We start from the raw sequence: 15,692 nt of genomic DNA on the forward strand, positions 1-15,692 counted from the left end.
AACTGCAACTCAGTGTTTCCTGCTGCTCTGTGTCTCATGGTTGGATTAGCTCACGGCTAATAAGGCTCATGCCTTATTTTCAGCTTTTTCAGTTTTTCCCATGGTTTGGGGCACTCATAATGGCTCTCTCCTGGGTAGATTCTTTGATGTCTTATAATAGAGTTGATGATGAATCTATTTCCTCAGTAGGGACCCACGTTTGGCGCTCTCTTGTCTACCCAGATGCCTTTTTTTCATAAAATTAGACAATAGAACAACAAAAAGGAATTCGGCCTCTCTCTGAGGATGCTGCCTCGCTATGAAATCTGGCAGAAAGTGACCCAGAGCTTCAAAAGTGGGGTTGGACAGCAGACACAGGCAGTCAGATACACACACAAGTGCAACGACTCCCACCTCCTTCCCTTTCACACCCAGGCTAGCGAGCATGAACGAGCACTCTTAACTCTGCCCTGCCATACCCGTTCATCACAGCACAGGTTTGAAGGCCAGAACCAAGGGCCTTTTCTGAAACCGTGCAACACCAGATGTTTTTTTCCTGAGGCCTCAGACGCACACGTGCAGCATGCTGTTATTAAAACTGGCTCATAGTCCCTGCGCACAGGGAAAAAAAATTAAGGCTGTGTGCAAGGTTAGTTCTCCACTTTGGCATCCAGCATTAAACCATGCAGGCTCAGTTGACTTTTGTTTGTTTTTCTAGAGTTGCTTATAGACCGTCCCTCCTGCAGCATCCCAGTGGAGTGGAACAATTTGATGCACCAGCTGGACAAGAAGTGCTTCATGTGCTGCCAAATATACCATGTAAAAACCATAATGCAGCCACCTCTGGGGTGCAGCCTGACAAGCGCATGGCGGCTCGCAGCAACACCCTGCAGCAGACTGAACCAAAAGGAGGGAGCCGCTTGAGAGGATGCACTCGTTCATTACTCAGACTTCCTCCTCTTGGTTGTCCGCCTGGCCTTTCCAGCCTGCCTCCCCCGGCACAGCTCTCCTATGGATTTTTCTTCTGCTGCTAATGTTCCTGTATTCACCTCAGACTGAGCCAAAGGCTCCTTTTAACTGAAAAAGGCCTTTTGTCTCAGTATCTTACCATCTCTGTCTCAGTGTCAGCTCAAGCCTTGATGCCTCCTTCCCCCAGCAGCAGGTTTCACTCCTGCATTTAAGATTCTACCAGCCACCCTTTCTCAGCCACTTCTTTTCCTCCAAGAGATTTGGAGAAGCATTGCACATCTTGCTGTGGTGCTTCCCTGCCCGGGCTGGCTTGAGGCTGGCCTCTGCCAGATGAGGCAGGAGCCTGACTGAACCCCTGGCGTTGTCTCAGTGGGATGCACAAGGGTGTGGGTGGCGCGGGGGCAGCAGGGTGCTCAGCCCAGGCTCTGCTTATATGACAAAATCTCCTGCTCCCTGGCATGGCCTCCCCTCTGCAGGGCCACAGGCTGACTTCCACAGGGTAGCACCAGGGATGTTACCCCTCTCCCAAATTGCCAGCCCCCCAGCCCCCTTGCCCCACAACAAAGGCCCCCCCATGGCTCACATGAAGGGTCTTACACTGCTATGGTTAATGGTGCGGTGCCTGGGGAGTGCTGTCAGGGCAGGGTAGGGCGCTCAGCACCCAGCACCCGCTGCTGTGGGTCACCTGTAAGTGGGGGCATTGGGGTGCAGGTTAGCAGGGATCTCTGCAGCACACAGGAGGGGTGGGAGACCCAAACCTGCCCTCCAAAGCCACCTAGGAGGAAATGCACTCGGCCATGGGAGATCCATGGGTCTGTGGTGAAAGGCAAGCGATTCCCCCGTCGCTCCTGGAGCCTGGAACGGAAGCCCGTATCTACTGGGGAGGGCTAATGTCAGCTCCAAAATAGCATCGCTTCCCTCTTTGCCTTCCTGCAAAACCTGGGTGCTGGGTCCACTGGGCCCTTGGTGAAGCTGGATGCAAATGATTGACAGCTGCCAATCTTCAGCAGCAAAGACCGCCTTGAGCCGAACACACCCAAGGGACAGAGTTAAGGTTCCTCCAGCCTTTTTCTTCGCCTGCGCTCCTGGTGACGCAGAGCAGGCCTGTGGGCTGGGGTTGACCCGGAGCCGTGAGGGTACGCCTCGGCTCCAAACCCTGCTGCACCTGCTACCCCCGCCCGGGGTGGGGGCAGGGGGAGAAGGGGCAGCTTTGAGGCCGAGGCCGGGGAGGGGGCGCACGCCCCTTCCAGCCCCCCCCCCCCGGGGCCGGCAGCGCTCTGCTCCCGAGCTGCGCGGGGGGCTGCGGGGGTCGAGCTCCCGCGCCGCGGGGGCTGCGCTGGGAGGGGAAACGGGGATCCAGGGAGGGGGGGCTTTGTCTCCCCGCCCGCGGGGCCGGGGGTCGGCGGCTGTGGGAGGGCGGGAGGAGGAGCACGGCCCGCCTCCGCCGCCGCGGTACAAAAGGGGTCGGGCGGGCGGCGGAGCGGCGTGTGCCGCCGGGCAGGGCTGGGCCGGGCAGGGCAGGGCAGCGGGCGGCGCTCCGGTCCCCTCCGGTCCCGTCCCGGCGGGGCCCGCAGCCGCCCCGTCCCGTCCCGCTCCGCCGCCGGCCCCGGGACCATGCGGCGGGCGCGGGCGTTGCGCCGCCGCGGAGCTCTGCTCGCCTGCCTCTCCCTGGGGACGCTGCTGGCCCTCGCCGACACCAAGGGTGCTTTCTACCCCCCCGCCGCCCCCCTGCCCTACGGCGGCAGGTACAGCCTCTACACGGCCGGCTCCAGCCCGCAGCTCGGCCCCGGCAAGCCCGTGGGCAAGCACAAGTAAGCGACCCGCTGCGCGCCCCCCACCCCCGTCCGCGGCCGCGCAACCGACCCGGTGGGCAACGGGAGCCGGCGCCGCCCCCGGGCATCGGCCCCTGGGTCCCGGCTGCACGGCGGGGGCGGGGGGCGTCCCGGACACCGCCTGCCGTCGGGCATCCCTCACCGGGCACAGACCGCGGGTACCGGCCACACGTGCGGGCTTAGCATCCCCGGGGACCGGCCGCCGCGGGCACCCCTTGCCGTGTGCCCACGCCCCCGTACCCATCGTGGGTGCTATCTCCAGGGCACCCCTGGCCGGGCAGCGGTCCCTGCGTGCCCGCCGTGGGCACCCTCTTGCCCCGCACCAGCTGCCGGGTTCTGGCTGGCGGGCAGGGCTGTCCGTGTGCCTCGGTGCACCGGCACCGTGCAGAGCAAGGCTGGGGGGAGCGCTCAGCGCAGGAGGGCGCGGGGGTTGTGTGTCCAAGAGGGAGCGGGCTGCGTCGGGGGTGGGGGGCGTGTGTGCCGCCGTCTCGCGTGGGAGAGGGCTGGGGGTTGGTGGGGACGGGGGTGCCCGGATGCGGTTATGGGTTAGGTGCAGGTACCTGTTCCGCATGACATGGCACTGGGCTGTGATGTGGGGGGCGGGATGGCACAGACCTACGCGAGGAAGTGCAGATTGATTTTGAGGGAATTTGCCCATTTGCTTGTGAAGTTCAGACTTACTAGAGTTTAAACATGCTTTCAAGTAACCTGTAAAACTCGGGCGGATGAGGAATGTGGGCTTTATCCATTCAATTGCAAAAAGACTGTTAGATTGGTGGGGGGCTTGCTTCCCTCCCCGCTTGGTTGCTAGAACCATTTCTGTTGGACTTCTTTGAAAAGGGGAGGATGTGGTGTTATGAACAAGCTGAAATGAATAAAGTAATATTTGAGATGAACAATACTGGCAGTGCCAGTGAGACCTTTCCAAAATCTGTAACATTTTCCAGCTGCTCACTCTTAAAACATCAGGCTGGAGCTATAAAACTGCTAGCCACAGGTGGGTGAGAAGGAAAGGGGTTTCTGAGAAGGAGGGTGAGCCAGAACCACCCAAACCCAAGTAGTCATAGGCAGGGAGTGTCTGTTAGTGGTGGCTAGTACATCTACCCGTGTTGGCTACTAGCTTACTTACAAACACACTGCTAACCCCCTCTGTAAGTGGATCCTGGATTTATGGATAGACAGTGATTCTAAATTTCCACACGCACACACACACATGACCTCCCTTCCCTCCAGCTAAGAAAAGTGGCTGGCCTTCACTCTCGTGTGGCCCCGTGCATGGATAAATGACTCACTTTTGGAGGAGTGGGGAGCAGCACGGGTCCTGCACACACTCGGAGCCTGGCAGCCTCTCACCAGGGCAGAGCTGCTTGTGTCTGGGCAGGCTGGAAATGCCAGTCGCTGCTGGGAGTTGCGGTGCCCATCCCTGGGGCACAGAGAGCCCTTGGCGAGGGGCCAGGGTAGAGGTGCTGGTGCCGCTCCTGGGGGGAGTGAGGGGGATGCGCTGGGGGTGTGGGGTCGGTGGGTCCCTGCTGGGAAGGAGCAGAGGAGCAGGGAGAGGAGCTGGGGTGTTGGGGGGAGGATGAGCCTGCTTGTACCTTGCTGCTTCATGGAAGGAGCTCCTGCCCCATGTGGGCTGTTGGAGGCAGAGGGCCTGCTCGGGGCCTCTGAACAGGGCACTGGGGAGCTTACGGCAGGCCTCAGCATGGGTAGGGGATGTACTTTGTCTTCACATGTTTGCCATCGGTCCTTGTCCCTCCTTCACCCTTCTTTCTCCACTCAGGGTGAGCCAAAGCCCTGCAGCTCTGTCCCCAGAGGGTGACAGCGGTGGGGCAGGGAAGGGCACGCACAGATACACGTGCACATGCTCGCTCCCCCAAACAGGAGACACCACAGTCCTTCCCCCCAAACACTTCTGCTCCATCGTGACTGTGCCAGTCCCTTCCCTCACCTCCACCTGCCAGAGGTGTCCGGACCATCACCGTGCCAAGCCTGTGAGAGCTGGGCTGAGGCCCTGCAGCTTGTTCCTCTGGTCAGCCCTGAGGCTGCTCTCCACAGGCCACGCAATGGCAATGCCACGGGACTCTGGCTGCTTCCCAGCCTGCATCCAGGCAGCTGAGCCACAGCAACCCCAGCTTGTACAGGGAGAGCCGCGTCCTCCCGCCTCACTGCACACCTCCCCGCACCTGAGGCTCATGCCGGCCCATCTGCTCCATCCCACTGACCCTCCTTCTTTGCCTCGGCTCTGCACTGTGTGACTGTGCCCTCCTCTCCTCCCGCTCTGCCATCTGCTGTGTCCCTATGCCCTTGATCCCTGCCTCACCGCACATCCCTGCTGTCTCTGCCCCAGTGGACCAAGTCCATCTGCTCCTGCTGGCAGCCCTGCCTTCAGCTGGAACAGCCTTGGCCTCCATCTGTCCTACCAGCACTCCTGCATCCTTCCCATACAGCCTTCCTCCCAGCCACCTCATCCTCAGAGCCTGAGTTTGCTGCTCGGCTCAGGAGAAGTCCTGTACCTGGAGCTGGCTGCTATCCTGTGGCACTCAGCTGCAGGCATGATGGCAGGAGGGAAGAGGCTCCACTCCTCACACCACCCATCCAAGGGATCTGATGAGGTTTCCAGCCTTCATCCAGCTTGGGACCTGGGTCGTGTCCCTGCCTATAAGGTGGAGGGAGCCGTGATGCTGCAGCCCCGCAGAGCAGCCAGCCTGCATCTCCTCTCCCTCTGCTGACTGTAGTGTCACGCTTGGTCCGAGTGTGACAGCACCCACAGCAAGGTCCAAAGGCTTTCGGGCTGGCCTTTGTGCTGGCAGCACTCCAGGAGCTGCAGGACAGACTACCCCTGCCAGATGCTGCTGGAGCTAATTCTGGGATGCGGTTCCTATAGCTGGTGGTGGTGGTGGAATTCTCCTTGTCCCCCCCAGCCCGTCTCACCGCCAAGCACAGCCCAGCTCTAGGGCCGAGGCTCTGGGTGACCGCAGCACTGGTGACAATGTGACTGTGACAGCAGCAATCACACTCAGCACCCAGTCTTCTGCAGCATGGTGGCACTGCAGACCTGCCTGGGGGAGATCTGGGTTTCTTGCAGATGGTGAAATTACCAGTGAAAAATCAGAAGGCGAGAGTTCTCAGCCTGTTTCCAGCACCAAGACTGATTTCTCAGGCAGGGCTCAACTGCAGAGTGACCGCGGTGGGGGGGGCAAGGCAGCTATCAGCTTGGAGGGATATTGTGGGCCAGGCACTGCCCAGGGCTGGGCAGAAAACCCAGCACAGCCGCAGTGAGCAGACCTGTGTTGAGGGTGCAGGGGTTTAGCTGTACCTCCTTAACCCAGAGGAGACATGCCTGGACCCACCCGGACCGAGGAGAAGGCTCCTCGTTGCTGGGGGGTGGCACCCTGGCACCTGAGGGCAGCTAGCAGGGCTGGGCTAGGCTGGGCAGCGCCTGTGGAGGCTCTCGGAGATGGTCAGGTGAAGGTAGGTGAAAGCTGGGATGCCTGGAAACACCAGGAGCAGGAGCCAATTCACCTAGACCAGCCTGAGCAGGAGGTCCTGCCTGCCCGTTGTCTGTGCACCCAGCAACACGGTGGGCACTGGGAGTCTTTGCTCTGTCCCTGCTCCCTATGCTCCCCCGGGCCCCACTGCTATCCCCAGCTACACAAGCTGGGGGTTCCCTCCAGCTCCTGACCCCCCCGAGACCTTGCTGGCAGCATTAGGCAGGGCAGACAGACCTGCATGGTTGGATAGCTGCGGCACCGCTACCGGCTGGGGCAGAGGGTGACGGTGTCTCACTGTGCTTCCCCCTAGGAGCTACTGTGCCTACGTGGTGCAGCGCAACGTGACGTGCACGCTGCAGGATGGGGCTGAGAGCTACATCAAGGCCGAGTACCACAAGTGCAGCTGGGGACCCAAATGCCCGGGGAAAGTGCTGTGAGTACTGGGGGTGCCAGGGCATGGCTCCCTTCCCCTCCCAGCTTCGGGTTGCAGCTCTCCTTGGGCTCCTGAGCCCCTGTGCCACCCTTCTGACCATGAACACCCACTTTCCCAAGGGCAGTGAAAGGGGCTGAAGGGCTTTCCCTGGATAAGGCAGTCAATGGCAGGGCAGCAGTCCTGGGAGGAGGCAAGATGGGACTTGTCAGGAGGGAGAGGGAGCTCTATCTGTCATCAGAAATAAATCAGGAAATGATGGGAAGCTGGGGGGGGCGGTGCATGTGCATGTGTGCAGGGGAGCATTTTGTCACAGACCTGCAATTTGGCAGAAGGATGGCAGCTAGCTGAGAGCCTAACTGAGAGGAGGAAGAAATGGAGACCATGGCTGGGGATGGCTAAAGGCTTCCTGCCCCAAGAAAATATTTGCAAAACCCTCTGCCACCTTGTCAGTGCTGGAGGGAAACACCCCGCTGTGCCACAGCCGGAGCCACAGCCAGGGCAGTGCGGACACTGGGGCTTTGTGCTTCACCACCCTCCACAGGCCCAGGCCGGGGATGCTGCTCCATGCAGAAATGCCACCCTCCCACATCCTCCTCAGGCTCACCGAGAGCAGAAGAGCTGAGCAACGAGGAAAACCGGGCTGAGAGGGCCTTTGTCAGAGCCTGGCACCCCTTCTGTGGCACCGGCACGCAGTGCTGCAGCCAGCCGGGGCTTGCCATGCGCTGGCGGTGCCACGGGCTCCTCATGCAGCCTCTCCCAGCAGGCGCAGGCTGTTGGACCCACTCGCTGACTTGCTTTTTCCTTCCTCCCATCACAAGTGCTTTAGCAGCATTTGGGGACTTCTGGACACCCGGCAGCTGCTGGTACCTGTGGAACAGATCCCCAAAGACTCTCCCATCTCTGTGGTGTCTGCTGCTTGGCCCCTCCAGCCCTTCAAACAAATCTGGGGTGAAACCAGGGTATTTTCTGATGGCAGCTGGACCTGCAGCAGAACTTTCTGCGCAGCCTCAGATGCTGCATCCACGCGCAAGAGGGAAATATGTTTTTTCCACACTCTGGGGCCATCAGCTAATGTTTGTGCAGCTGCAAAAAATATTTCCCCTTGCCACTGTTTGGAGCAGGAGGAGAAGGATTCGGAGGTGCTGAAGGGCTCCGGGCTCCTCTGCAGAGGCTGGCATGATGCAGAGAAGGTGCCCTGCCTCCTGGATGCCATCCTCATCCTTGCTTCACGCCCTGACAGTGGCTGCATGCAGCAGTCTCCTGCTATGGTACGTCCAGGCAGGTTTCTACACACTAAGACAGAAGGAAAGACCATAGAAACTCAGCAGCGCCTGCGAAGAGGAATAACAAAGAAGAGCTTGTTTTGAAACTGTCCCATGCCTTTGGAAAATCATTGATGTTGATGAATTTTGAAGTGATTCAAAGAATGAGTATTTGGGTTTGCTTTCTCCTCCTGCCCTGTGGTACGTACAGAGGTGGCTGTATCAGACTGGGAGTTGTGTGGAAGTGGCATTGCCTGGGGGCGCTGAGGACCCTGGCAGGGACACGGACTACAGGGGCTTGGCCCCATGTGCTGCCCTGAGCGACGGGATAGGTGCGAGTGCCTTACACAGCCCCTCCGTACAGCACGGACTGTTGTGCCACCTCCTCTGAGACCTTAACGTGCTGGAGTAGAACAAGGGCCCGATTGTGTGTGTTATTGCAAAACAGCAAACTTCAGGATTTTCAGGCCCTGGTAAATTCAGATTGGAAATTTTCAAAAGGCAGGTTCAAAGCATTGGTATTTCAGAGGTGGTGAGAAATGTGCTGCCTTCAAGCCTGCGCAGCTCAGCTTGGCTGGTGCGGGGAGCACTGGTGCTGGTGGGGTCCTGTCCCATCCGTGCCACCTCACAGCAAAGTGCCGTGGAAGAGCAGGGAGCAGCTGAGTCCTCCCCGCTGGGCTGGTGGGGACCCCACGTAGAGCGAGAGCAGAGAGGGAAAGTGTTAGTGTCCCACCAGGCAAGGGGGTGGGCTCGCACCTTTGTTTGGGGTGTGTGTTGGGGGTCAATGTTGTAGTGCCCTAACTGGTGATGGAGTAGCTTCCCAGGGCATCCCAGTTAGGGACAGGAGGAGGTGTAAGGAGCCATCCCTCTGTGCACATCACATGGCATCACCCTGATAAACCTTGCCACGGCTCTGCTGCCCCACTGCCAAAGCTCTTGCTTGGAAGGCCAGCCCACGCCACTTAGGCTTCCCATCAAACTGATGCCCTTCACACACAGAGAAAATACCTTTCCAAAGGTATTTCAATGCTCCTAGAGGCTTCAGGACAGGATTACAGTTGAAAAGAGGATTTTTTTACCCCACTAGGACACACCCACAAGCCGCTCAGGCTCCTCTTGGAAGTGATCTGAGCTTGCAGGGGTCTTGAAATCACTTCCATCATTTCATCTTGTGCTTTCCTGGGCCAAAAGTTGCCAAACTGTGTGGTGTCTGTCACAGTGGTCATCTATCAGGCCAGAGGCAAAAGCAGTACACTTATAGCTGCTTTTGTAAAACAACAATGGAGTTCCCAGGCTAAAAAAAAAAAAAAAAAAGATTCAACAAAAAAAATCTCTCCAGAAACCACACATATATAAATAATGGCTCTACTCAGCTAGTCCCTCCTCACCCCTGGGCTGTTTTTCAGGCTTTTCTAATTGTGTTACCAACTGGTTGGGGAGAACTCATCTCTCACCATATGCTGACACACCTGCATCTCATGGTCCAGTCCTGGAGAAGGTGGGCACGTGTGTTTGGAGTGCTGGTTAATGAGCTGTGTCCCTGGATAGGCCCTGTAATGCTACACTGAGCTATGGAGCAGTAAGAGCTCTTGGAGGAGGTGTGTCATGGTCTGCAGGTGCAGGACGTGGGTGTCAGCCAGGCTTTCCCATGTGCCCAGATTTCCCATACCCAGCAGGACCCATGACCCTGCTCTTCTCTATTGCTTGATGTTGAGGTTGCTTCTCTAAACTGTCTTCTCTCTTCCTGCCCTCTCCTGGAAAGGTACCGCACCTTCTTCAGACCCAAATACAAGATCGGATACAAGACAGTGACTGAGCTGGCCTGGAGGTGCTGCCCAGGCTTTATGGGAGAAGGGTGCCACGACAGCCCGACTGACCAACCCGGCCTTCTGCCCCAACATCCCAGCCCTAAAATGCCTCCTGGGCAAAAGATGTTTCCAATCCCCAGACTTCCTCCCTATCCAAAAAGCCACCCTGACCTGTTTCCAGGACCAAAGAAGAATCAATATGGTGAGATCTCGCTCCTGCTTCACATCCCCCAGTTACCACACTATCTGCATGCTCTCAAACCTCCCTGTTCTTTCTGTTCCAGCACAGGGCATGAATGTGGCAAACCTTCAGTTGGTGATGTGCTTTCTGATCAGAGACCTGACATTCTGACTTGCTTTTTTAATCTAGTTTCTTTCAAAACATGCTATTTCAAAATCATGTTTCCTCATTGCTTTAAAGCATTTTTCCATTAATTTGGGGGTCAATAGAGTGTGTCTCAAGATGAAGCTGTTCTCATCACCTGCTGTTGAACTTGGGAGGGGAGGGCTTGATCCCAAGAAGAAAGGGTTTCTTGATCAGCTTAAGAAGAGATGGAGAGGAAAGGAGGAAGGGTGGGCTGTTATTTTGCTGAAGTGGCAGTAAAAGGGAGGCAGGAGCTAATATTAGTGTGGAAAAGGACTCAAATCTAGAAGATAGTCAAGGAGGGAAGTTAAAGGAGCGCCAGCCCTGACTGTGCCCTCTATTTCTCTCCCTGTGTAGGCAGGAAGCTGCCTGGCCTCTTCGGGGACCGCCTGGATCGTCTGGAGGAAGAGGTGAGGCGCCTTTCCCAGTCCTACGACAGCCTCCACACCATGGTGAGCGGCCTGGGGGACCGCCTGCGGCTGGCCATCCAGGAGGACACCACCAAGATGATTGGCTCCCTGATGAACAGCCCAGGCACGCCTGACTCGACGGTGGGCTTCGGCATCATTCCAGATGGGCTGGTGGATGTAGCGGACAAAGCCGACATTGCCACGTACCCTCCCGTGGGGGAGATCCTGACCAAAGTGACGGAGGTGAGCGACGTGCTGAAAACCAAGGCAGATTTGCTGCATGAGGTTCGCGGCATGGTCCTGGACCATGATGGGCAGATCAAGCACCTGCTGGAGTCAGCCCGGCCCTCGCCCCTCACCTCCATCGACCTACTGGAGGAGTATGTGGACACACGGCTGAGCAACCTGCGTGGAGAGCTGCTTGACGGCTTCGAGAAGAAGCTGGGGAAGATCCAGACCACGTGCGATTTCCGGATCCAAGAGGTGAGGCAGCAGTGCGAGGAGGAGAAAGCTGCCAACCTGCGGCTGCAACAGACGCTGGATGGGAAGGAGCTAGAGATCAAGAAAGAGATCTCCCAGCTGGAGACCCAGATCCAAGGGCTGACAGTGGTGGAAAGCTGCTGCAGCAACCTGGACTACCTCACTGATCGCATGAACATCCTCGAGAAAGGCCTTCACAGCATCTCTGAGTCCCAGAAGAACTTGCATTCGCGGCTGGATGGAGAAATCTCCACTGTCACCCTAGGGAACCTTTTTGAAGGGCGTTTTGAGGACCTGGAAGCCAGACTCAATGCCACAGAGAGGGAAACAGGGAGCTGCTGCTCCAGTATAGAGGACAGCATGAGAGGGACAGTGGTAACAGAGGTGGATGGCATGAGGACTGCCTTTGAAGATAAAATGCAGACCCTGGAAGACAGGTTCATGACCATCGTGGGGGAGCTGAACAACATCAGTTCTCCCATGGGCATGGACGGAGCAGTGGTGCCTGTGCTGGAGGGAGAGCTCGCCAGCATGAGGAAACGGACGGATGAGACACTGGAGGTGTTGCAGAATCGCCTCATCACGCTGGAGAGCACTTGTTCCCTGGGCTGCACCTCGGCCTCCAAGGATGTGGAGACCTTCCGGACAGAGATCGAAGACTGCCAGAACAAGAACCAGGACCTGCTCCTCCGGATGGACAGCAACTACGACCTCCTGCGCAAGCTGAACGCCACCATCCTGGAGATCCAGCGGCGAATCGAGGAGGAAGCATCGGGAGCTTTGCAAGGGGAGATCACCTTGCTAAAGATCAACCTGAACACCGTGAGCAAGTCTCTGACGGGGCTCAAGGACTCCGTCTCCCAGTACTCGGACACCGTGACACACGTCAACTCCTCACTGGATGAGCATGAACGGAAGATCGAGGATGAGGTCCACACCATCCAGGAGAAAGTCAACGACCAAGGCTCCCAGCTTTTCTTCAGCAATCGACGTGTCCTGAACCTCAAGGGAGACCTGGAGCGACTCAAAGCTAGGATTGTCAGCGACCTGAGCTCCTGCAAGAGCATAGCCCAAGACTTGCAGCAGGAGATCGCTCACTTTGATGACCGGGTGGCCCGGGTGGAGAGTGTCTGTGGCAGGCTGGGTGCTGTCACAGGGAGCCTGGATGGCATCAGGGACGAACTGGAGAAACACACGGGCAGTCTGTGGGACTACATGGACCACATGAACGGGACCCTGGCTGCTCACTCTCAGGAAATAACAGGACTGAAGGACAACCTACTTGACTGCCAAGCCAAGGTCTCTGAGCTGGCGGAGCAGGTTGGCCACCTGGAAGAGCAGGCAGAGGGGAAGCAGCATTAGCCACGCTGCCACACACTTCTTTCTTCTCCTCCACGTGAAGGACAGGATTAACTTATATCACACAGACTCACTCCAATGTGAGAACAGTTCTTTGGACAATTTTTTAATGAAAAGATAAAAGCTGCTAAAACCCTTTTTTTTTTTTTTTTTTTCCCCTTAAATCTTTTTGGCCCCACTTTTCCTTAGCTCTGCCATTCCAGTACTCGCCCCCGACGCCCACTGGCTGTCCCAGCCCTGGTGCAGCAGGGTCACTGCCTCCTGGTTGGGGGTGTTGCTTTGGCTCCTGGGCTGATGACCCCAGAAGGACAATTCAGGAGGAAGCTGGAGGCGGGAATGTTGGGGTTTTTTTAAATTTTATTTTTGTGGATTTATTCCTTCTTGAAGAATAAAACCCTGTAGTTGTCAGTTGAGGAATAGAGTTTCTCTGACCTAAAGACCACCTGTGTCTTAATCCAGGGATTGAGCAGCGCCAGGGCTCCTTACAGGGAACAAAACTCACCACAGGAATCAAGGATTTCAAAGAACACACGTATTCACACATCCCACTGGGAACTGCCTTCCCCTCTTCGAGACAGCAGCCCTCCTTCTGTATGGTAAAGCCATTTATACTGCTCACTCCTTCATGCAAACGCACAAGCCTTACGGAGCATATGAGGATATGCATTAGGAAAACACACATAGGCATATATATACACGCATGGTATGTGTATATGTATTTTTGAACAATTCACTGTCATGGTGCTCATCTGATTGCAAAGTAGCCTCTTGCTGCCCCCACATCCCTTGCTGTATTTTGAAGAACCACACTGAGCAGCTAAAAGCCCCCGCAGCAGCATTTGGGGGAGGGCCCCATGGTCCCTCAGGGCTGCCGTGCTTTGCAATCCCACTTCGCTGTGCTCTCTGGTTACACCTGGGACTGACATGAAGGGTTATGGAAAACTTGTATCTTCCCCAAAGAGAAGTGTGTCCGTAGGTCTCTGCAGAGACCGAGGCGGGCATTGAGCAGTCCTGTCCTCCAGCTCGCGTTCTCTCCTGTTTGATTGCTTAAACTGTGAACGTGATTCCCCTCAGCTCGTCCTGGGGCAGAAGAGCTGCAGCTGCTCCAGGCTGTGAGTGTGGGGCTTTCCTTGTCTGGCAGCTTCAGAGCAGAAGCCTGCGTCCTCCTTGCGTTCCTCTGAGCCCACTGGGATGCCAGCAGCCCTGACGACCGACACCAACATGGAGACCCCAGGGAGGAAGTGCACTTTTGAGAAGACCTCTTGAGACCTCTCCTCAGCTCAGCCTGGGAATGAAAAACTGAAGTGATTTACCAAAGGTCACTCTGGTTTCTCCACAAACAGGCAGGCTGGAAAAGGTTGTACATGCTCCTGAGCAATTCCAGCCTTTCCATCTAGAGCAGGTGTCCAGACCATGCGGCTGCTGCATACAAGACCCTCCTCTCCTGGGGACCCCAGCATGGGCATCCTCCACTGCTCAGCCAACAGGGACTTCATTACCAGAAAGGATGAAGAGGAAATTAAAGAGCCTCCATCTGACCAGCTTTGGCACTTTATAGCAGAGGAACATATTTTTCTATCAGCTCAGCGTTGCAGCTCATGGACCCTTCCACACCAGCTAGCCTTCAGCTCCCACCTGGTACCCATCACTCTCACCAGGTCACCCCTGCTCCCCTGTGCCCCACAAAGGAGCAGCTCTGTGCTTTGACCAGCACAAAACAGCAGCAACTCCCAGCAGACATGCATCTGGACACCTTTTCTCCTCCATAAAAACCTCGATGAGCTCCCTGAAACAGATGCCTCCAGGCTGGGGAGGATCACAGGCATCACCAAGTCCAGTTGGCCGCATGACGTTACCCAGACACAGTAGAAGCTCTTTCCCCTGCCAGGGGAGCATGGGCCATCAGCTGTACGAGCAGGGAGAGAGGACCTGGCCTCCCACCACTTAACCCACCACTTCACAGGCTGCCAGATGCTCACAGCAGCAGAATCCACACTTGATACTCTGGGCTTTGCTGATTCAGAGCTATGCTGCAGCTGCTGAGACACTTCTCCAGCTGAGGACCAACCTACAGCTGCTTTCAGGCAGCCTGAAAAACCTGTGCTTAGACAATAAAACTTTTCTTTTTTTCCCCAGCCCATGGAAGGAGTCTCAAGCCAGCACTCAGTTCTTTGTGATGGGCCAGGGGAACCCTCACCCCACAACAGCAACCTGCCCAAGCCCCCTCCCCACCCTCTCACACCAGGGAGAAAAAGGGCTGCAGCAACCAAAGAGAAAATTAAGCCAAGGGCCAGGCTTACCCCTTTGCAGGCCAGGGCTGGGTTAGAGAGCAGCTGAACAGCAACAGCTTCCTCCAGCACAGGGGAGCCAGGACTGGCCCTAACAAAACTAGGACAAGGAAGAAGTCTGACCTTCCAGAAAATGGTGCTATGATTGGACTATTCCTGACTAGTCACTTGAAGCTACAGACAGTTTGTATTTCAGTTCTCAGCTATTCATGTTTAAAGAGTGAAAGAAACTTTGTATAAAATAGGGCATTTTCTTTTGCTTGCGGAGAGGGAAGGAGATGGCACCCACGCCGTTGTCCTTGCAGGGGCAGCTTCCCGAGGCAGTTGATAACTGATCTTGTTAAAAGGCTGTGTTTTATTGTTTTTAAAAACCTTGTACATTTGTTCAGATTTTAAAAGCTGAAAAAGTGTTTGTACTGAAAAGGAAAAAAAATAAAGTATTTCTTGCTGAGGTTTCCAGGATCAAAATGACTTGGGTGGCTTTAAGAAAAGCAGCATAAGACCAGAACTAGGTTAAGACAAGGAGCTAGAGCTAGTTAGAGGAGGCAGGCAGACTAGAAGATGATTTACACTCACACCCAGTGGTCAGGGAAGGAGAAGCTGGATGCCAAACTGGAAGGAGGCGGCCAGCAGCACTCACACCTGTTTTATTTTATGTAGTTACAGTTGGGAGCACCCACAGCAGAGGCACCAGGCTGGCTGAACACACAGCAATGCTGGCACACAGGTTTCAGATAAGTCCCCCACATGGGATGGGGGCAGGCTGGTTGAGCCCCAACCAAACCCTGCTTTAGGACAGCTGAGCTTTCCTTGAGTGCTCCAATACAGGGGCACAGGAATAAGCTCCTGCCCTGGCACAAGATTGTGACAGGCTGCTGGCAGAGGGGAGATTCACCCACATGCACACACACATAAAGCCAGGGTTTGCTTCCTCAATTAAGCCAGTTTTGCAGCATTACCTGAAGTAGGTAGTAGGTGAAAAATAAGAGTCCTTTTTTGGTGCAGCTGCTCCACAGG

The 15,692-nt window shown here is 56.3% G+C and overlaps 1 protein-coding gene across 1 annotated transcript; it reads left to right on the forward strand.

Annotated features, from left to right (window-relative positions):
* The first annotated feature begins 2,408 nt into the window (after positions 1-2,408).
* On the forward strand, positions 2,409-15,130 carry EMILIN3 (elastin microfibril interfacer 3). The gene is made up of 4 exons (XM_064465748.1): positions 2,409-2,759; positions 6,582-6,704; positions 9,729-9,976; positions 10,496-15,130. The coding sequence occupies exons 1-4, from the start codon at positions 2,563-2,565 to the stop codon at positions 12,388-12,390; spliced, it is 2,463 nt and encodes an 820-aa protein (XP_064321818.1). The 5' UTR covers positions 2,409-2,562; the 3' UTR covers positions 12,391-15,130.
* The last annotated feature ends 562 nt before the right edge of the window (positions 15,131-15,692 follow it).

The sequence above is a fragment of the Phalacrocorax carbo genome, chromosome 14 (assembly GCF_963921805.1).
Source record: "Phalacrocorax carbo chromosome 14, bPhaCar2.1, whole genome shotgun sequence".
Classification (NCBI taxonomy): domain Eukaryota; kingdom Metazoa; phylum Chordata; class Aves; order Suliformes; family Phalacrocoracidae; genus Phalacrocorax; species Phalacrocorax carbo.